The sequence below is a fragment of the Eleutherodactylus coqui genome, chromosome 2 (assembly GCF_035609145.1).
Source record: "Eleutherodactylus coqui strain aEleCoq1 chromosome 2, aEleCoq1.hap1, whole genome shotgun sequence".
Lineage (NCBI taxonomy): Eukaryota > Metazoa > Chordata > Amphibia > Anura > Eleutherodactylidae > Eleutherodactylus > Eleutherodactylus coqui.
In genome coordinates this window covers 247,278,666-247,302,168 of record NC_089838.1, presented here as the reverse complement: position 1 = coordinate 247,302,168, position 23,503 = coordinate 247,278,666, and the positions used below count along the sequence as shown (strand labels likewise).

Sequence of the window (23,503 nt, the reverse complement as noted above, 5' to 3'; positions counted from 1 at the left end):
ATTCTGTGATTTCCGCTCGTGTGCGTTGAAGAATCATTTTACATTGCATGCTATGGCCGGACATTGAGCTTTTCCTGACACCCTTGGCACTTTTCTAAAAGTGAGTGGCATGACCTGTAGCTAAACATATTTAGTATAATTTGTGCCAGAAACTGACGTAAATAATACCGCAAATCTACACCAGTTCATAGCTGGCATTGATTTGACTTTCTGGTGCATGGGCAGCTAGTTCTGTGCTTGATCCTCTTAATAAGTGTGCTGCATCTTGCTCCATCAGGCGTTGTACTAAGACCTGTGTATCAAACACCAAACTTAGTAAATGTGCCCCGGAATGTCCATCAACATACCGCCATATAATCATAGTGCCACCATTTGTGAGTACTAGAGGCCTTGGGCCATATGTCCATTTAATTTGACCCTGATGTCATATATCACCAACTTCTATTAATGTATAAGCATGTGTGTCTGATGTTTATTAAACGTCTTATTCAATCATATGCCTTTGATCATTCTCCATTAGAGTAAAGTATAAGACTAAACTCATTGCTTCATAGACTTCTAGGGAAAAAAACAGACAAAAGCCAATACCATACAGTACTTAAAAGACTTTATTTCAAGAATGCGTCCATACAAAACATACTTAAGTTTCTATGGAAAATCTTGTCTATTCTCCTCATATCCTACAAATGTCTAACTGTTGAGTAGATGAGTTAGAATTACAGTGTTGGATGACGTCACCAAGGCAAAGTTACTGATCGTAAATATCAGACAAATGCTGTACTTATAATAAAGGCTGATGTAAGCAACTGTCAATGTATACTGCAGGCGGACCGCCTGATTGGCCAAGTTCATTTTCACGTGTAACTGGTTTGGTGTGTATTTTAAGATTTTGCTGCAGATCTGCAACAGATTTCACCCTTTTAACTTGAACTGAAATTGAAGGGGTGAAATCTGCTGCAGATCTGCCACAAATCAGCTACGTGTGAACGCACCCTAAGGAACACCCAGCACAGCATTCTAAACGACGGGCAGAATTTACTATCTACTACAGCTATTTTATGTCACAGCTGATATGTTGCTCCATTAGATTATTTAATGTGGAACACGTGACTGCTGAACCTCTACAAGCCTGTCCCTTATGGCACCTGGCATTTCATAAAGCCAGGTGATTCATCTATAGTCTCAGGTTGCAAGAAACACACTCAAGACTTTAATCTGAAAAAGGCTGGAGCTCGTTAGAGGGGTTGTCTGCCCTTTTGTAACTTATCATATTCTCTAGATAGGTCATCAGTAGTTGATGGGTGGGGGGCCGCCCCTCGGGCTCCCCATCCATCAGCTGATTGTCTGGACAGCTGTCCAGTGCAGCAGATAGGGGAGGAAGTGCTGGCACCATGATCATTCCCAATGAAATCAATGGAAGCACCATGCTGATTTGGAACTTTTCTGATAGTCAGGACTGGATGTGAGGTCATGACCAGCAGAGAAGCAGGAAATGCAGTAGTAGCGCGGCACTCCCACTTCAATGGTTGTGAAGCCAGCATCGGCACTTCCTGCGGTAATCTCTGATGATGAAGTTCAACCCGCTGCACTAGACAGCGGACCGGATGATCAGCTGATGGACATAAGCCCCAAGGGGCAGACCCCCATCTATCAACTACATCAGGGGATAAGTCATCAGTTAAAAAAGGCAGACAACCCCTTTAAAGGACCTACCTGCTTAGAAATTAGCCCCGAAAGGTTTAAAACAATTAAATAAATGGTACTCACCTGTCCTCAGCACTGCCGCTCTAGTGCTGCAGCCTGGCATTTCACCTGGTCTCTATTGACAGCGGAAGTCAAGTGACCACTGCTTTGCCAAGCAAAGGTCACAGCATTACTGTTCAGAACTCTTGGCATCATGGATGTGAGTGCTGGTCCTAAGACAACGGGTGGTCATCTGACGTCCGCTGGCAACAAAGCCTGGGTGAATCGTGGTGCTGCAGCACTGGATCGCCGGCGCTGAGGACAGGTACACACTATTTATTTTGTTGTTTTAATCCATTTAGCTCTATATTGAAAAAGTTAATTGTAACCAGACAGCCCCTTTAAATCTGCTGTTTTAGTCACACGTAAAAGTTATCAGCACCAGACTCTTAGCTTGGCTTTTCTTCATCAGGATAAGCGTAGTTTGCTGCCCTAGTCCTGTGTCTAAGTACCTTCTTAAGGCAGTATGGTTCATTGGCATTCAACATTAGGGGCACATGCAACTCCAGCCTGCCCCCGAGGTAAACCGCTGGTTAGCATGGCACAACATGCCAGTAAGGCAAATGAGTAAATGCTGTCTGATTTATGTTTTTTTGCTGAATCCTTCATACTGTACAAACCATTTTTCCACTATATAAATCTTGTGTAATACACAAAGGATGATGAAAAGTAGAAACAATGGCTTCAAATCGTCATATGGCTTGTTTCTCCTTTTCTATGGATTCCTAACAAAATTGCAAATTCACATTTACATAACTTTTGATCTGTCCTTATCTGGGGGCTCATGAGTTGGGCTATGGAGACATCCAAGTGAGAAGCCAAAGGAAAAAGTGCTTGGAAGATTAACATTGTCACCGGCATACTAGAAATCATGGGGAAATAAAGCTTATGGGTTTTCACTATTGACATCTTCTCAATGACATATTAGAATATAGATAAATGTAACTTTCATTGTAACAACCATTGTCCTTTCATTATTGTTCTGCTCTTGTGTATTATATGGCATACTGTAACCCCAGCTGTAAATTTTTATCATATATTGGAAGTGGTTTTTGTGTCCTATACCGACATACTTCAGCTTTTTAGCCAGTTAAATTTCAGAAATGTCAACAGCACTTTTTAATGACTTAAGCATAAGCAGAGCAGGTGAAAAACAATGCAATGTCACCAAACCTGGAATTCACAGCTCACTCTTGCATACAAAATACTTTGTGGCAACATATCTGGTACTTATAAAAAAGTTGAAGCTTAGGCATTTTTGAGTTGTAAATGGGTATTTGCCATAAATGTCTGATCATTGGGGTTATGACCACACGGACCTCAACGGACTGGCAAAATGTGGGATTCTGTGTCCCACATTGCTGCCTTGAAGTTAGACAAAAGCAGAAACAGAGCATTGAGCATGTGGCAAGCCTTCAAGAAGTCTATAGAATATATGGATTTAGCCTCATGTTTGCTTTACTGTTTCCATCACTGTTCAAAGACGTCTATGAGATTTGCAGGGGTCTTCCCATCTTGGCCAATCATGGCCCAGGAGCCATAGGGGGCCCATAAGGCCACTTCTCCATATAGGGAGCCCAGTACTATGAATAAAGCATTATAGTTGAGGGCCCTGTTACAGATTTTGTATTGGGGCCCAGAAGCTTCAATTTACGCCTCTGCACTGTGCTACATTGTTTGAGTAACTTCCAGTAACTTCTATGGGAGTTATGGAAACAGCATAGCTCAGGGTACTCAGCTACTACCATCCTCCCAGCCAACACATTCAAGGTGGCCGGAGACAGTGGGAGATACAGATGTAAAACATGCACCTATCAGACTTTTATGGCATATTCTGACTAGCCCTAAAAGTCTGAGATGGGAATACCCCTTTAGGGAAACATATATGCTACACGTTCTTTTTTCTGCTTCATTGTAGCAGTAGGAGACATGGGATGATTGCTCTGCCGATCATGAGGATCTCAACAGTCAGATCTATCATTTATGGCATACTGTATGGATATGCCATAAGTATTGCTGACAACTTTTTTAATACTATCTGATAACCCTTAGAATGTATGGTAAGGGATGTATAACATATATAATGCATAGATAGATATTATAATTAGATGGATATCTTAGTTACCATATGTGCGTTGATGTTTTGTAGTATTCATTTGAGGATTTGTTATCACTATCAGACCTAGCAGATGTAACAGATTTGCAGCATTCGTACTAACTCTTAGATACATATAGTAAATCGTATCATTTTCTCTAAAGAGCTGTGTCCTCTGATTCATTTCTTGGCCCAAAAAGCTTCTCGGAGATTATTCGTCCATCATATTTTGGCAAGTTTCCTCCAAAGTCAGCCGGAAGGATGTCAGCATCGATTTCCTTATAGAAACTCTCAAGATCCTCCCCGTGTACAAAAACCTGGTTAGATATAACATTCCAAAATGAATCATATTAATTGTTAAGAATACATAAGAGAAAAAGAGAGCCTATAGATTTGTTCAAATGCCAAGGGACAGAATCAATGTGCTGTTTGGTCAGTTACAAGGTGTGTATTGTTCTCAGTGAGAGAAACCAAGTAATCTTGTAGATATGATACCTTTTGATGGCTAACAAAAATACATGATGTTATAGCGAGCTTTTGGATCCTCTATTGATCCTTCCTCAGGCTAAAATGGAACTGGTTTGGATGTGGCACATATATAATATACAAATGCAAAGAGGACACCTCCTCTTGATTGAAATGCAACCTGTACATGGAAGGAGATGCAACAACATCTATTGGATGGCAACATTATTAGGCCTTAGTCACACGGGCGTTTTTTGCCACGATTTGCGGATCGCATGACGGATGCGCATCCGCAAATCGCGTGACTGGGGCTGAAAAATCGCCCGATAAAACTGCTCCTAGCCGCGTTTCAATAGAAACGGGCCGGAGCTGTCCAGCGCATTGAATTCAATGGAGCCGGCAATACAGCCGGCTCCATTGAAAGCAATGCGCTGCGGGCGATCTCACGATGAATTGTCGGGAAGGGCTTAAATATATAAGCCCTTCCCTGCAATTCATCCAGAAATGTGTAAAAATAAAAAATATATATATATTCACCTTGTCCTGGCAGACGGAGTTCAGCGTGGCCGGCCAGCAGGGTGTGAGTGGGTGTGAGTGAGAGCTGCCCCTGATTGGCTCAGCGCAGGGACCAATCAGGGGCAGCTCTCACTCACACCCACTCACACCCACTGCCGGCAGGCAGCGCTGAACTGCCGGGACAAGGTGAGTATATATATATATTTTTTTTTACACATTTCTGGATGAATTGCAGGGAAGGGCTTATATATTTAAGCCCTTCCCAACAATTCATCCCGCGATCGCCGGCAGCCCATTGCTTTCAATGGAGCCGGCTGTATTGCCGGCTCCATTGAATTCAATGGGCAAACATCATTCTTCTCTGCCACAGCTGTTACAGCTGTGGCAGAGAAGAATGATTTGTCTAGTATATGCTCTCAATGGGGTCAGCGCTGCTGCCGCCGGCCCCATTGAGCGCATATAGAGAAGAGAACAGGAATCGCAGATCGCAGATAGGTGCGATGTGCGATTTCTGTTCTATAATTTATCGGACGAGCGCATAAAAAGCGCTCATGTGTCCGATACCATTGCAAAGCAATGGTTTTATAAAAACGCCGGACGCATGCGCAAATCGCGCGAAAAAACGCCCGTCTGACTAAGGCCTTAAAAGTCAAGTTCTAAATTTTTATGAAGTTTTAAAAAAATAAATAAATAAATCATTGGGAAGAGGACATCCTTCTTGACCTGCTTTAGACCTTTCATATTTTCCACTTATGCTAGAATCCTGGGCTCAGGTTCATTCCATTCTTGAGGGTAGCAAACGTCCAATGTTATGTACCTGATCCTGTGCAGTAAATGTCGTGTTGGGGGGCTTTATATCGGGGAAACAGGACAAAAACTGAGAGCCGGGATGAGATCTCATCGCCACTCAATTAAAACAGGGAAAGACTGAATTACCTGTAGCAAAACATTTTTGTGGTCAGGGACATAGCATAGAGCAGTTGATAGTTATTATACTGAAGGGCAATTTAAAGTCGCAGCATCACAAAAGAATTTGGGAGTACAAATTTATGGCCATGTTTGATACCCTCAAGAATGGAATGAACCTCAGCCTGGGATTCTTGAATAAGTGGAAAATATGAAAGGTCTAAAGGAGGTCAAAAGGGATGTCCTCTTCCCAATCATTTCATTATTTTTATTTTTTTAAACTTCATAAAATTCAGAACTTGACTTGTAATGATGTTACCATCCAATAGGTGGTGCTGCATCTCCTTCCATGTGCAGGTTGAAGGAGATATAAGACGCATCATAAAACTGTCCCATTCCTTAGCTCAATGGACTGATTAAGTAGTGACTCAGCTCTGTTTGTTGTTTTAAGTTTTGAGTGCAAAACAGTCTCAAATGTCTCTGTGTGAAAATTTGTATTTCAATCAAGAGGAGGTGTCCTCTCTGCATTTGTATATTATATATGTGCCACATCCAAACCAGTTCCATTTTAGCCTGAGGAAAGGTCAATAGAGGATCCGAAAGCTCGCTGTAACATCATGTATTTTTGTTAGCCAGTAAAAGGTATCATATCTACAAGATTACTTGGTTTCTCTCACTGAGAACAATCACACTTTGCTCTACTGGCTAACACGGCACCAAAACTTTTAGTAAGTTACTAAAAACATACCAGGTATAAAAAGTTGAGAATCGCCAGGGTCTGAGCTACCAGACAGTGACTCAGGCATGGGTCATCGTTCAATTACTATGATCAATGATCAAGTGTATCTTGACTGTAATATTATTATTTTGGGGGCTGGGCTAGGCTGAGGAGACAAAAAGATATATCCCTCCAATGATAGGCATATATAGTGAAGTAGAAAAAGAATACAATGATAAACGCACAACCTTCACAAATAGAAATGAATACTTCTGATGTTGAATGAAGGGACGCCATATGAGATTGGAACCGCTCCGGGATGCATGTTGAAAATGATTGTTTGCCAATGTGAATGTAAACTTGTCCCATTTTAATAGCAGACCTCACCTGTTTAAGCTATCAGTCCTATCGGTCTCACTTGGGAAACATGCATGCGTGGCTTGGGATTTGGGTTACAGCGCATGCCAGGATTAGGATCTCAGACACCATTTCAGTCTACCACACCTAGCGCAGGCCAATGAGAGACAGATGCGCAGGCGCCGCATCCCAGAACTGACGTGATACTTTTGAATGATTGACACCAACATAGACCAATAAGAGCAGCTTGAAAAGGTCAAGTCTGCTATTTAAATGGGATAAGTTTACATATACATTGGCTCACAATCATTTTCAACGTGCGTCCTACAGTGGATTCTAGCTGATACGGCGTTTCACTATCTCAACATCAGAAGTATTTATTCTATTTGTGAAGAGCGTGAGTTTACCATCATATTCTTTCTTTATATTCTTTATGTGCTTCACTATATACTATCTGCCTACATATGGAGGGATATATCTTTTTAGTCTCCTCTATTTTTGAAGCAATGTGGGCTTGTCATACGGCATGCTGCTTTATGTTGGATATTTGGTTCTCAATTGTTGATTATTTTACTTGAAGTGAGCATATTTTTTCTGGATTGATTAGAGCATGATAATGTATCTGAATATATTGAATTCAAGATGATAGTTTACATATAACACCATTGCACTTGGTCTATTGGTTCCCTGAGGCGCCCTCATGATTAAAAAGAGCAAAACACCTAGGATTGAATGCAGTATCCTTGACTAACTGATTTATAAGAGTGTCATTGGTTATCATTTAGTTAATTTATCTTGTTTATGAATACATCACACTGGATGATCTACATATCTAAATTTTCTTGAATATTGGGTTGATGCCTTTGTAGATCTCATCTTGCTGAGAGATCCATTTTTCGATTTATTGTCTTAGGCGCTTCCCTTTGCATCTATCTTCCCTATTTAAGGGTGTAATAGGGTTGGTGTAGGGATAAGTTCCAGTGCGGGGTTGTCCTTCTCAGGACAGCCACTCCACTTACAACTATGAGTGTAGTAAATAGGGTATAAAAGGGATTAATAGTTTCCTCATTGTTTCAAAGTGGTATAATAAAGGTTATGTTTTAATGTCTTTTCTTTACCTTCTCAGCCCTAAACTGCAGCCCCCCGTGATGGATCTCAGTTCTGAAGAGCTGGCATCCATCAGGAAATAACCTCCCAATCCCAGACTAGCCCTGAGCCTAGTGTCGTCAGTACTAGCTCCTGCTCACTCTCTGTACTCACACCAATGACAGAGGAAAAAGTCTCTAGCTTGCTTTCCTCTGCTCGCCCTACCACCTGCACTACGGCCCTCTCCCCTCACACCTCCTCTGGTCCCTCTCCCGGTGGTTATCTCCCATCTCACCATAAGAATTCAACCTCTCTCTGACCTCTGGCATTTTTCCCTCCTCTTTCAAACATGCTATAATATCCCCACTGCTAAAGAAATTGACTCTTGACTTGACTGATGCTGCTAACTAGCGACCCATCTCAAATCTCCCCTTCATCTTAACAAGAACACCTGGTTTACTGCTGCCTTATAAGCTATCTATCAGAAAACTCTCTTCTCGACCCCCTACAGTCTGGCTTCCGCCCCCAACTCTCGACAGAAACTGCCCTTACAAAGGTGTCAAACAACCTCCTGACAGCCAAATCGAGGGGTGATTACTCCCTACTGATCCTCCTCAACCTTTCCACAGCATTTGACACTGTTGACCACAAACTCCTCTCCAGCATGCTTCATTTCATTGGCCTGAAGGACACTGTTCTCTCCTGGTTCTCCTCCTACTTATCTGACTGTTCATTCAGTGTCTCCTTTGCTGGCTCTACCTCCCCTCCTATTTCCCTTGCTGCTGGGGCCCCCTCCTTTTCTCCATCTACAGATCCCCTATTGGACAAACTATTAGAAGATTCAGTCTCTATTACCACCTCTACGCAGATGACACCCAATTATACACCTTTTCCCGTGACATCTCTGCACCTTTCCTCCAAAACATCACTGACTGTCTGTCCGCTGTCTCTAACACTATGTCCTCTCTCTACTTAAAACTGAACTTCTCAAAAACTGACCTACTGGTGTTTCCGCCCTCCACTAACAGAGCTCATCTTGACATCTCCATCTCAGTGTGTGGCGCCATTATAACTCCCAAACAGCATGCCCGCTGCCTTGGGGTTATATTCGCCCCTGATCTCTCCTTTACCCCCTACATCTAATCTCTTGCCCGAACATGTCAGCTGCAGCTCAAGAACATCGCAAGAATCTGGCCTTTTCTCACTGTGGACACGTTAAAAACGCTTACTGATGCCTTCATCCACTCTTGGCTTGATTATTGAAACTCGTTGTTGATCAGCCATCCCCTGTGCCAGACTCTCCCTTCTCTAATCCATCCTAAATGCGGCAGCCAGGCTTATCTTCCTGTCCAGCCGCTACTCAGATGCCTCTACTCTGTGCCGGTCACTGCACTGGCTGCCCGTCAAATACAGAATTCAATTAAAACTCACTACCCTCATCCATAATCTCTGACTCACAAAACTTCAGGTGTGCCCTAGAAAACGCACCTCTTCAGGGAGGCGTACCACATCCCCTAAACCAAACCCCTCTGTACTCCGCCTGGTAACATGCGTCCTGTCCTAGTGACTGCAACCCTGCTAGCTGCAATCAACCGCCCCTTGCTGTCATACTGAGTCAGCCACCACTCAGCTTAAAGGAGATGTCCCGAGGCAGCAAGTGGGGTTATACACTTCTGTATGGCCATAATAATGCACTTTGTAATATACATTGTGCATTAATTATGAGCCATACAGAAGTTATAAAAAGTTTTTTACTTACCTGCTCCGTTGCTAGCGTCCTGGTCTCCATGGTGCCGACTAATTTTTGGCCTCCGATGGCCAAATTAGCCGCGCTTGCGCAGTCCGGGTCTTCTGCTGTGCTCTATGGGGCTCCGTGTAGCTCCGTGTAGCTCCGCCCCGTCACGTGCCGATTCCAGCCAATCAGGAGGCTGGAATCGGCAGTGGACCGCACAGAAGAGCTGCGGTCCACGAAGATAGAGGATCCCGGCGGCCATCTTCAGCGGTAAGTATTGAAGTCACCGGACCGCCGGGATTCAGGTAAGCGCTGTGCGGGTGGTTTTTTTAACCCCTGCATCGGGGTTGTCTCGCGCCGAACGGGGGGGGGGTTTAAAAAAAAAAAAACCCGTTTCGGCGCGGGACATCTCCTTTAAGTTTGACCATTGTTTATGTGTATGGCATCCCTCACTCTCCAAATCGCAATACTTTGCACATCTCCAGCCCCTTTACCTTCTGTACCGCCCTATTATTTGAAGTATGTAAGCTTATTGGAGCCAGACCCTCACCCCTACTGTTTCCATCAACTGATTACTACATGTACCATGGTTTTTGTATTTTTGTGCTTTTGTCTATCTGTAGCCCCCTCTTTTTGTAAGTGCTGCAGAATATGTTGACGCTATACAAATAAATATTCTTCTTCTTATTATTATTATTATAATAACTTAATAGCTTGTCGTCACTCCTAGTTATTTGTTGACTATGTGGTACTCATATAGCCATATCAGAGGGCTAATTTTCCTTGAAGGTTTGGGAAAAACCATAATGATTCATAATGGTTCTAAGTAATATATGTCTAAATCCCAGAATACAGATGTGAACACATTAGTAGCATTCAATGTGAGTTGTAAAAACACAATAACCTACACAAGCCCTTCCACTTTCAAAAAAGCGTGGATGAATCAAATTGTTTTTATGGACACTAGAAAAGTGTGCCCTATTGTTACAGACTGTCTAGAAATTTACAAACACTTGGAAATCTTGGCCTTTCCTTCCCAGGGTTCCATCTCGACAACCAAAAACGGTATCCAGAGAGAACCCGGGATGAATCCATAGGCTTTCATTCCTAAAGCGGAGACCAAAGCTCAAAGCTTTGGTCTCCGTTTTAGCAGGTTTTCACTCTTTTCCAGCATTTGTTCCAGACAGAACAGTGTAGTCAACTGTGCTATTATGTCCAACACAAATGCTAGAAATAAACAGAGACCTGCTGAAACAGAGACCAAGGATTGCAGCTTTCGTCTTCTCTTTAGTAATGAAGACCTATTGATCCATCCAAGGTTATGCCTGGATACCCTTTTTGGCAATCCAGACGTAATGTTGAGATGGAAAGGCTGGATGCAGACAAACTCTGTGTGAAACCAGCCTTATTCTTATTGCTCTACATGGAGTTGAGAATGACTGTTCCTTCTAATATGAGGCAATTCACAACTGCCTCATAGGTGTTTTTGTCTTCCTGTGGATCACCACTGTAGAGTTATAGGTAGAATTGATGGACAGACCTGTGTCATTTTTAAACCTTATCAAATAAGTAACTATATAAAATAAAAGATAGTGAATTCTTATGAAGCAAAACTCACCCGTTCCAGTAGTTTGCTCTTCAGAAAAGGTTTTACGACATTGTAAGTGGTGGTGAAATACCATGGCTGGTATATGAAGTGAACAGCCTTAAATCTTGCTGGAAAAGAGTCCTGAAGGTGAAAGGCAAATTAAAATGATCCAACTCATGCCAAATTGCAGTGCATCACACAGGAAGATTATTGTAGTATCCATTACATAAGTTACACGTGGTTTTGTCACAGAACTAAGGGTCGTTTTAGATAGGAAGATTGTTGGGCACTAAAGCGCCCAACAGTCGTCCCAGCGGATATCGCTCCTCAGCTTTTACACAGGAGCAATTGTTCAGTGAGTGGAAGCGGAGCATTTGGAGGTCGCTTCTGGCCGCCTGCCTGTATTCACAGTAAATAGGCAGTAGAGAGGAGCAAGCGTACTCACTAAGGCAAACTACTCGAGCGAGTAGTGTCTTATGCGAGTACCTGCCCGCTCGTCTCTAAAGATTCGGCTGCCGGTGCGGGTGAGCGGTGAGTTGTGGGAGTGAGCAGGGAGGAGCAGGGGGGAGAGAGTGAGAGAGAGATCTCCCCTCCGTTTTTCCCCACTCTCCCCGCCGCTCCCCGCCCCCCGCCGGCATCTGAATCCTTAGAGATGTGCGGGCAGGTACTCTCATAAGGCACTACTCGTTCGAGTAGTTTGCCTTAGCGAGTACGCTCGCTCATCTCTAATAGGCAGTCATACATAGATGAACCACTGCCTATTTATACAGGCCGATTGTCATTTGATTTTTATGCCTGCCGAGACTGAATGACGAACAATAAGCAAACGAATTATCATTCATCGCTCAGTCGCTGGCATCGATTATACTGAACGATTATCGTTTAATTTATCACGATCCAGCAAGAAACTGAACAATAACCATTCTGTGTAAAAGGGCCTGTAGGAATTAATGAAGTAAAGAACTATATTGTATTGGTATGCAGCTTTCAATTCCAAGCCTGGATGTATTTAGAACAAATTGCTAATTAATTAGTTATTCCTATGTTCAAAACAAACATATCAATCCACTAGCACCAGAAGTGTCCACACATCAAGAACAGTATATATAGAAATAGACAGGATAGCTTTACGCTGAATGTGGTTCTTTTTGCTAGCACTGCAAAAACATATTCCGTATAGTGTGCATAAAGTAGCCCCACGATGCCTAAGGGCTCCTTCACATTAGCGACCGCGATTTTGCTGCGAGAAAATCGCGGCAGAATCACATATTTTTTTCCTGTGATTTTTGAGCATCAGTGTTGCTTTTTCTTGCTAAAATATTGCTGCTGCTTGCGATTTTCTTGCACGTTTTTATCAGGCAATTTTGCGACAATTTTTTAGCACGAAAGTCAAAAGGACTTTCTAATGTTAAAAACACATTGCCTGAAAATCGCAAGTTCGTGCTTTGAGATGCGATAAAAAGGAGGCTCGACATGGAAACATGGGAGATTAAAAAAATCATACACCATAGAAAGAAAGCACATGCTGCGATTTTTTTTGTCTCATAACATCCCATAAGTGAAGGAAACCATTGAAAATTATTGGTTTCATAATTCTGCATTTTTACTCAGTCTCGCATCGCGCAAAAATCGCGCAATTTTCTCACCAGTGTGAAGGCGCCCTAAGTAAATACTGTATACAATGCTCAAATAAGCCAATATATAGCAACCGAATATCAGTAGCATACCTAACCTAATAACAGATTTATATAGTGCCTAATGCTTCGGCTGACTATTAGGATTTTAGTGGTCACAAATTCCGCATCACAGGAAATCAGTGGCGCCCCCTTCAGCTGAAACATGCAATGCCCCCTGTGCAACAATCCTTGAAGCCAACCCTGAATAGACCTTGCGATGGGGAAACGACTACTTCTAAAATTCCATATCTAACTCCTACTATATGCCTTAGGCAATAGAACAACCACATGGTGGATATCTCAATGGATTGTTCCTCTAATTACAAATGCATTGCTTCATAACATTCAGTGTATTTATTGTACCTGTAACATGTCCACCATTTTTTTCAGTTCATAGGGTTTAATACCAGATGCCTGTTGCATTGTGAATCCTTTGAAGTTCTCTATAATGCAGAAGCCATTGATCTGGGTCTCCTCATTCTCTAAGAGGCTCTCCAGAATAATGCAGTATGCACGGAGGATCTGAAACAGAATGTTAATAGCTTAAATACACCACAATGACATGAGGAAGAGCACCACTGGTCTTCTTGGCAGATAGCTGCATTGTCTAAAACAGGGCAATGGCAAGAAGGACAACAGCAACTGTGGCAACAGCTTCATTGAGGGGCTTTGCTAGATTTCAATTGTTTATGCCCATACACAGAAGAACTAGGCAGTAATGCCTCACAAGAATTTTCCCAAGCATCTAATATTCCCAAAAAGGGCCAGATTAGTTCCCCTTCACTGACACCGAGATTTAATTTGAATTTTGGCAGTCATTTACACAAAAAAATACACAGTGCCACAAACCTCATCAAATGTGATCTCCTCGTAGTCCCAGTTCTCAATATTAAAAAGTAGGATCACTCTGCCATTTTTGTCTCTGCTGCTCAGTATCCCAGGGTAACCAGCCTCTATGGTACTTCTTACCGCCTCTGGTGTGAGGTTCTCAAAGAGCTCAGGGTATTGCTGGCGGAAATTTACATAGCCTGTTGGAAAGATAGTGGATAAATTAATATAAAAGGTTCCGCTTGGAAAGATGTCCGTTGGGTACATAAATGGAGGAATGATTCAATAGATGGTTTTTGTGTTCATTCGGTAGAAATCACCAAAGGTGAAGTCACAGAACACCCTAGAACTATACATTTTTATTAAATACAATTAAAACTGTAGTGTAGTGTATTATGGAAACACTAGGAGGTAGGCCGACTCAATCGTGGTTATATAATAAGTTTTTCCCTCACTCGATGTCAAGGGTAGGCCAACCAAGCAACATAGGCCCTTAGATTGTGCAAACTAAGTACAGACCCTCAGGGATAGAAGGAGATTTTATGGGAATTTTTTTTTAGCACAAAACTACCCTTTAAGCTTCCTTCACACTGGCATGAATCCTTGAATCATGGCCCGATATCGCCCTCGCAATCTTTCTGAAAACCCCTTGAAGCCAGGCGTTTTTATATGGAAACAGCCTCACATCACTGCGGGGGTTCCCGTTACAGCTGCAGCAGGAGATCCTGATATTCTCTCATTGTTTTCAATGGGGCGGGGTGATGCTGACGCCGGCCCCATTGCAAGCAATGGGCGATATCTCAAAAGCGTAGAACGTTCTGCAATTTTTTTTACACACCATCACAGGAGTGAAAACATTGCAAATGAGAATGAAACCATTGAAAATCATTGGTTTCATAATCATGCGTTTTCACTCCCTCTCGTATCATGAGAAAATCGCACGATTTTTTTGCCAGTGAGAAGAAGCCCTTAGGCCCCCTGTCTATGGCTGTGATTTCGCCGGCGAATCACGCAGGCTGAAGCTTTCCATAGCGTTGCTATGAAAAGCGCCGTCCCCGTGTCCACGAGCAGAGAATTGTTGCGATTCCCCGCTCGCGGCCGGCAAGAATGATACGAATTGCACTGATTCTCCGCAGTCAGCCTATCTGTCAGATAGGCAGACCTGCGGAGAACTGTGTGCCGGCTCCTGCTCCCGGGGCGGCGGCTCCCGCAGCTGAGATTCCCCGCGGGATACCGCAACGCCGGTAGACAGGGGGCCTTAGAGTCCTCACAAAAAGAGGAAAAAAGAAAGAAATAACAAGAAGGTCCAGATATACAGTAACGTCAATAGGGTTAGTAAAAACCTTTGGGGAACGAGATTGGTCAAGACTAGACTCCAAAGAGCAAGGGCAGCCCACAGATGTAATGTGGAGGTTCCTGTAGATCAATTCTAATCAAAGAATGCCAAACATGAACTCCTATTAGCTGCCACTGTACTTATACGGTCACCTGTCTCAATACGCCAATCATACGTGGTGGTGCATGGGGGTACAAAGTGCAGATATATCACCTTAACCACATTTAAAAAAGACACATAGCACTAATAGCCCAAATGTTTGAAGTCTTGCAAAGTAGCATGCAGTTAGTAAAATTGTGCTTGGCTTCCGTTCACACAAAGGGAAGTCAAAAAAATGCTCAGTCGAAAAGATGTCCAACGCGTTTCTCTGGCTGTTGATCATCAGGGGCAAGGTGGTGAAAATGGAGAATAGTAGTGCCAAAAACTGGACTGCACAAAAAGAGGTGCATTATTGTAAAAGTACCTCCAGTCACACAAAAAATATATGATATGAAGGGGAGCGTAGGTGAAGGGGTTAACAGGAGCTGACTGATTCAATGAGAAATCAGATTCAGACTCTGCCTTTACACATACTGCTTGGAAAATGCAGGTCAGTTAGGGAAATTTAAAATAGACGGTCCCTCTACGATGGATCCCAATTTATGATTTGAACCTTTAGATTTTTCTTATATCTCTACTTCTAATTTTGATTATTCCCATTTCTAGATGAGAGTTGGGGTTTTTTAGTCCACAATTAGGTGTTAAATGTTAAGATTAACATTGGTATAAGAAAACTTTTCTCTTTTCATTATATCCTGCCTCAACAAATATCTTGACAATGGTCTATAAGTAAGGGAGAAGCTCTAAAGATTGGACAGAGGGAAGGCACTACTACACCTGAAGGAAATCCCTGCAAGAAGACTAAAATTTGAGGAAAATGATGTAATGTTGCATCATGCATAGTCCTGTCTTTGTCAAGAGCTTCACTGGGTTTATAGCTTTTTTTTCTGTTACTGTATATGCTTACGAGATGTTCATATTTTTTATATAATGTAACGCTGTTATTTTTACACTCATTGTTATTTTTTTTGTAACTTCATAATTAAAAGTCAATAACAAGAAAAAAAAGGTTTTTGTTTAAATACCATGCAATAAAAACATCTTCTAAAACAAAGCTTACGCGTTTCAAACAGAGGTCTTATTCATAGCATTTGTTTTGGAAGATGTTTTTATTGCATATTATTTAAATAAAGACTTTTGTTTTTATACTAGAGTCCTTAAAATGCCAGAGTTTCTGCTTTTATTTTTTTGGTGGTGTCCATGCACCCAACAGGAGGTTTGTCCACATGGTGAGCTGGACAACAATGCTATGACACGACTAATGATAAATGATAAAATCAGATTAACCAGTGATTAATTAGAAATTAGACTCCTCTGTTCCCACCTTGTAAGTGCTCAGATGTCTTTAAATACCCTATGATTGGTGGTTTTGTGCGTAAAAAGGTCAATTGTTTTTCCTTTTTCTTGTCCACAATGGAAAAGACAAGATGGCTGTCTGAGTAGACCAGAAATCCTATTATTACCAATCACAAACAGTCTAAACGGTACAAGAATATCTCCAAAAACCTTGGCACCTCAGCATCAACAGTTTGAAAAGCCATTAAGACGTTTGCTGCTCATAAAAGCAGAATGAAGATTAATTGATGAAAGAATCCTAAGAAATCTGGTTTGGAATGTGGTAAAGAGACCAGGTACAATATCCCAAGGACTCCAGGCTGAGCTGGAGACATCTGGAGTCATGGTTTCAACCTATATCATATGCTGCACACTGAAAAAAACAGGGCTCTATCGGTGAAAGCTAAGAGGACCCCAGAGTTTAAAGAAAGGCACAAGAAAGCACAACTGAACTTTGCCAAAAGTTAAATAAGCAAATAACAATCCTTCTGGAAAAATGTTGAATGGACAGAAGAAACCAAGCTTTGGCAATGCATATTAGTGTTATGTTTATAGATGATGAAATGAAACCCATAAAGACAAGTGCACCCGACCTACAGTGGGACATGGCGGAGGATACATAATGTTATGGGATAGCTTTGCTGCCTCTGGGGCTGGAGGGCTTAAATGAGATACAGGAACAATTAAATCTGAGGATTATAAGCACATTTTGACGATAAATGTGGTCCCAAGTATAAAAAAACTAGACCTGAGTTGAAGAAAATGTGTGCTATGGCAGGATAATGACCCAAAGCACACGTCCAAAACTACACAAGAATGAAAAAATGGACTATTTTAAACTGGTGAACAATGAGTCATAATCTCAATCCAAGTGAAACTCTTTGGAATCCAGACATCAGTTTTTCAGTCAGCATAACTCCACTGTGATGATATTACATGGACTACCGCACAAGCTCTTTAGAGGGCAACACAGAAACTCCTATCACAGTTTTTTTTGATGATCATACATTTCCTGTCACACAGTTATAATAGAGGAGATCATAGCTCATCCTCCTGACTCTATACTTATAGTCCATAGCTTATTTAGGTGAATACAGAAGATACTGGCAGTGTCCTCCAAGCAAGCAAAGATAGTACTGACTTTAGTTTGCCGTATAATGCTGTGCTGATGTATCATGGGAGTATTAGCATAGCATAGAGAAAGTGAGCAAGAAGAAATCTCAGCATCAACATGGTTCCTTATAAGTATCAGACAGGAGGCTCCACTACATGGAAGTGACTGCAGTATACATAGGAGGCATTCAGAGTGTGACTAGCAGTCAAGTGAGGGGGGCAAGGGTGGAAAAATGTTTTTTTTTTGGAGTAGCACTTTAATTCAGTTCATGTCATATGCTGCATCTGTTCTTTATTTCCATTTAGAAATGACTGCATATATGATGGTGGGTAAACTTTTTTGTTGTTGAATACATATAGACAATATTCTACTGATACAAAGTTACTAAATATCCACGTATTTCTGAAGATTTAAAGATGCTGGCTTTTTATATTAAGCAATCAAGAGTGCCATCAATATTGACCACAGTGGGCATATATATACGCACACACACATATATATAATTGATCTGAAACTGTTTGAACTTGATGGGCTTATGTCTTTTTCAGCATTAGCCTCTTGCTATTTTGTGTTCATAGTCTGGGTCTATACATGGTGGTCTGCGATGAGGTTACATGAGACTTGTCAACATGTGACTCATTTGTGGGTGTCTGTGCATCTTTGACTTTAGCCTGGATGCTTAATGTCTCATTCTGCTCAATGTCCCATGACTCCTTCAATATGGGAGTTACTTTAGTGACTATTTCAGGCACAGAGACCACATTATATATATATATCATTGAGAGATTCCATGGATTTACACTAGGGTGATAGCTACACTAGTGAAAAACAATGGCTAGAAGGCTATAATACAAATTTACTAACATTACAAGCATTGTTTCTCATTCCTACCTTTTAATTGTTTATTATATGATTTTCCTACCACCCAGGTCAGTATTTTGTATATATTGTAACATATGCCACCTCTAAAACTTATATTGAGATATGGCTAGAACAACATTACTGGTGCTTTATGTGCTAATGGTGGATAGTACTTAAACACCTAACACAACACTCATGTTGCGCACTATTCCCCAATTAGGAGGGGGAGCTTGTGATGCTGATGATGGCAGAGGGATTCTATGTGCAAAGGGGACTTCAAAAGCATCAGATGACAGTAGAAGTACAGTGCTTCATGCCTGCATGTATACAAGTCAATAGCAAGAGTGACTAATGGGTTTTTTCCATTAGATTACTATCAGTGAACTGTACATCGGGACAGCAGGGAACACATAATCAGCACACAGACCATGTGTTCCCTGCTGATCTGAGCCATCACAGTAAGGCTATAATGACACTTTTGTTGTGACATTCCATTTTCCCTATTCCGTCATGGAAACAGGAAACCGGAATGCAAGCAGGGGATGGATCTGTCCTACAAGGGAAACAAATGGCGTCCGACCGACCCCATAGACTATAATCTGTCATGCCACATGACATTTTTCCAGACAAAACAGCACAGCATGCTGCATTATTTTGTGTCGGAGACTTCAGGCAAAGCCACAGAGTCTAAGGCCACACTCACATCTGCTTCGGGGGCTCTGTTCAAAGCCTCCAGCACAGATAGGGCAGGTTTCATGCATGCTATGCTGTTTCATTCAGGAAAATATGGGGTGGAATGCCATAAACTTGACCTGATTAAAGTCTATGTTGTCCATCTGACACCTTTTGGATCCAGCATGTCTGCCAGATCTGATGCTTGCGGTATTTCTATTGTTTGGCTCCTATAACAGAACTGAAGGATGGGAATTATACTGCCAGACAAAGTAAGTGTGAATGTGGCCTAAGAAATGTATGAAAAAATATGTAAAGAATGTCAATTGGGAAAAAAGAAATAAAATGAGAAACTAATATGAGACATCCTGCATGGCACAAACACATTCTGCATGTGCATCAGGTGCTCAAGCACTAATCCATTCATATCGCACAGAATGTATTGTACATTACCCTGAACCTACAATAATTACCTCTGGTCACTAATTATTGCCTCTTCTAGCCTGGCTCTGTCTGGTTTTGCTGCTTCACTAATACATTTCTGCACATGGTTGATTATGACAATGATGTACAAAGGCTACATCTCAAGTTATGTGAAAGAAATACATAAAAACTGAAATAGGGTCTTTGTTCTTACCGCCAAATACTGACAACATACATTACACAATGTACACAGATATGGCATCGCTACTCATGGGAGAAACAGAGGGTTAACTTCTATGGCAAATACTATTTATTTGAACAAACTATCATAAAACAAAAGTGAACCAATTAGCAAAAAAAGTACCGTTTTCTATTTTTCCATAAGTAAGACCTACAAAATAAAGTGATATCAGATCCATAAATAAATAAAAGAAAATTCTAATATATCCCTAAACAAAAAATATCTATTTTCAGTTAATATAGTTGTACTAGTAAACACAATGTGATGTCTTCTATAATGTTAACGCTATGTCCCAGAATATGTTGTATTGCTGCAAGTTGTACATGATTTGCAGTACTTACAATCTTATCTGCCTGTACTGTTTCTGCCAAGTATGGGAAGGGTTAATAATAGTAATCGAGGAACAGAGGAAATGATTTCTAAATGAGGAAATCCCTGTGAAGTCGATCACAGGATGGTAAATGTCTCCTTTTTGCTGTGTGTTTGGTTAGTAAGGGAAGCTCTCAGTTCCCTGGTCTCTGAAGGCGAGATTGTTCCCCTCCCTAAGGACCTCTGCTCGCAGTCTCTACAAAGTGACTGTGTCTTGCCGCTGCCACTTGTACAGTAAGGCTTTATATTCATTGCCTTTACTGGTTGTGTTTCTGTTTTATTATGTCTAGTTCATAAGTTCTGCTCATAATAATGGCTCCTTTGGGCATCCAACGCTAAGGCACAGTTTTTGTGAAAGTTTAACTTTTCAAACGAAGCGATGGAGAAAATCCTTATTCTAATGAGACCCGAACATTAAACGTTAAAATACTTTAATGCATAGTTCTGGTCATTGTTTTTGGGATAGGATTTTTTTCCAAAATAATTCTTCTTTGCTGCATATTGATATGTGTGTTGTACATACATAGAGCATTGTGTAGTATCTGAAGTGCTCTACAACATTATTGTAATATTACATTATTGTAACTATCGTTGTATTGTAATATTCATTATATGGAACACCAATTAAAGATCTCGGTATCAAAAGAACATTAGTATATTACACAGGGAGATACAGTACAGTCAAATGGATGTCATAGTCTCTTTATGTGAAAATCAGGCATAACAGAATGGCTCAATCCCAAAACATGACATCTGTAATTAGAGGCGTAACTTGAAGCTCCTGGGCCCTAATGCAAAACCTGTAACAGGGCCCACAACTATAATGCTTTATTTAGTATTATTGTATCTTGACGCCACCAGGAAGAACTGCTTGGGTCAAGATTGACAGGGGGGTTGATGCCCCCTGAACCTGATTGGTTGCAGAGCTGGATAAGCTGCAGGTCCTGCCAGCCCACTAAGCTCATGCTGCAGCTGCAATCTAGGGAGCCCTGCACCTCGGTTCCTTGCCAGCCCCCGCTGGAGGGGCGCATTGTTCCTGCTGAAACCCCCTCCCTGCAGCAATGCACAGAGGCCTGCACGTCCGTTCCTTCCCGGCCCCCGCTGCAGCCGCGCATTTGCTCAGGTGAAACCCCCTCTCTGCCGGCCGGACAGAACAAGTTGCACCGATCTGTGTTACATTGCAGAGCGGGGTCGGCATGAGGTAGGCCACAGGGGCGTCAAGTGTCTTTGGCGGCAGCGCAGCTAAGGGCCCTCCCCCTTTCCTTCCCCCTGGTTGGCATCAGCGAGAACACAGCAGCGGGGGTCCATGAAGTAACAGATGCCATCCACCCACAGCAGCAGAACAGCAGGGAACCAGCAGCGGAGGCCAAGACTTTTTGACATGTGCCCCCCGCACACTACATTAGGAGAGAAGCCAGGTAACAGTGGTGGGGGAGTCAGCGTTAGAGACACCGGGCCGCAGACACCAGAAGGAGAAGGACAGTTGGGAGGCAGCTGAGCGGCAGCTAACAAATGGAGCCCTCCTCAGTGACTTACAATGCTGCTTTTCCATCCACTTTACCTCCTTCCAGGACCTTAGCTTCTTGAGCCAATCGGGAACTAGTAGTGTGGCAGGGGCGTTCCTCCTGTCAAACCCCTAGTTTTCGGTGGCATCAAGATACAATAATAGCGCTTTATTCAGAGTACTGGGCTCCCTATATGGAGAAGAGAGGCCTTATGAGCCCCAATGCAAAACCTGTAAAAGGGCCCCCAAATATAATGCTTTATTCATAGTACTGGGTTCATAGTAATGGAGAAGAGAGGACTTATGAGCCCCCTAAGGCTGCTGGGCCCGGCCGCAACCGCATCCCCTGCATCCCCTATAGTTATACCTAAAACTACTCCCTGTCTGTAATATCATGCAATATCCTCAGTATTCCAAGACTGAATACTATTTTTCACTTAAAAAAATCAGTAAGTACTTATGATAGGTGATAAATATTGGCTATTTTAGGATAATAGACAGCTAGAACTAGATTGAGTTGCTAATAGTAAGGCATATAATAAAGTTTTTTTCTCTCTGTGGAAAATTCAGGTCAAATAACAGAGCAGAAATTTGTATAATTGAATACTAGAATACCAGAGGGCAGCTTATTAGCAACTATGGATGTCCAATCTCTATACTCTAACCTGCCCCTGAAGGATGGCATACCCTCATACCAATACTTCTTTCAAAAACACAATCCAGGCACAGAGCAAACCCTACAACTGATCAGGTTTTACTTCATCCCAATCACTTTTCATCCAGGAAAGACATATACATGTTTTGCATGGGAAGTGCCATGGACAGCAAAATGTCACCCCAGTATACTAACATTTTCAAGGCTAGAGGTGTTTTTATCAGCTATACAATTAAACCTATGGTACACTTTTTACATGGATGATTTGCTGATGATAAGCTGCTGACTTTCCACAAAAACTTCACCAAGTTCTATCCGACAATCAAACTTACTCTCAGCTACTCACAACATTGGATACACTTCCTCAGCATAACCATGTACATCAAAAACAATACCATACAAATATCTATGTACCATAAACCTACAGGTCATCCAGCATGCTTAATGGCCCATTTAGAAGGGAAGAGTGTCACTCCTGTGCTGCTGCATGAGAGCTAGTATTGCTGGCTCACAGCGGGGCGGCAGAAGGAGATTTCTCTCCTTGCGTTCCCCCACCCCTGTCCATTGCCTTGACATAGTGGCCGTTCAATACTGAACGGCTACTATTTACACTAAGCGATCAGGTCATCGTCCATCGTTTATGCTGCATAAATGATGAACGATGAGCTGATCGCTCAGTGTAAATAGCAGCCGTTCAGTAGTGCACGGGAGCTAGTATGTGCGGGGATGATTGTCGGGCATCGTTTGCCCGACACTCGTCCCGTCTAAATGGGCCATTAGATGGAACAGCCTTCATTCAAGACCCATAAAGTCGTACATCATCTACAGTCAAGTTCTGCAATATATCTGGATCTGCTCAGACAGTGAACACAGAAACAACAAAGAATCATAGAGTTTCAGGTTTTTCTCTTACTGAAAAGAAAAACAGATGTGCAGGGTAGACAGGGCTAGTGTGAATGCACTCTTAAAGGGGTTAGAACCATAGAATGGTAGAGTTGGAAGGGATCGCCAGGGTCATTGGGTCCAACCCTCTGCTCAGTGCAGGATCACTATTTCCTCCTAGACAGATATTTGTCCAGCCTTTGTTTGAAGACTTCCATTGAAGGAGAACTCACCATCTCCCGTGGTAACCTGTTCCACTCATTAATCACCCTCACTGTCGGAAAGTTTTTTCTAATATCTAG

General features: G+C 42.1%; 1 protein-coding gene across 2 annotated transcripts in view; it reads right to left on the bottom strand.

Annotated features, from left to right (window-relative positions):
• Positions 1–628: 628 nt before the first annotated feature.
• The window catches only part of RLBP1 (retinaldehyde binding protein 1), a 35,028-nt gene continuing 12,153 nt past the window's right edge, over positions 629–23,503 (bottom strand). For both annotated transcript variants that reach the window (XM_066592805.1, XM_066592804.1), the window contains exons 5-8: positions 13,732–13,910; positions 13,246–13,404; positions 11,237–11,347; positions 629–4,155 (exon numbers count right to left, since the gene is read on the bottom strand). In XM_066592805.1, the coding sequence (XP_066448902.1) occupies positions 3,997–4,155; positions 11,237–11,347; positions 13,246–13,404; positions 13,732–13,910 (608 nt within the window). In that variant the 3' untranslated portion in view covers positions 629–3,996. The remainder of the gene's footprint in view (positions 4,156–11,236; positions 11,348–13,245; positions 13,405–13,731; positions 13,911–23,503) is intronic.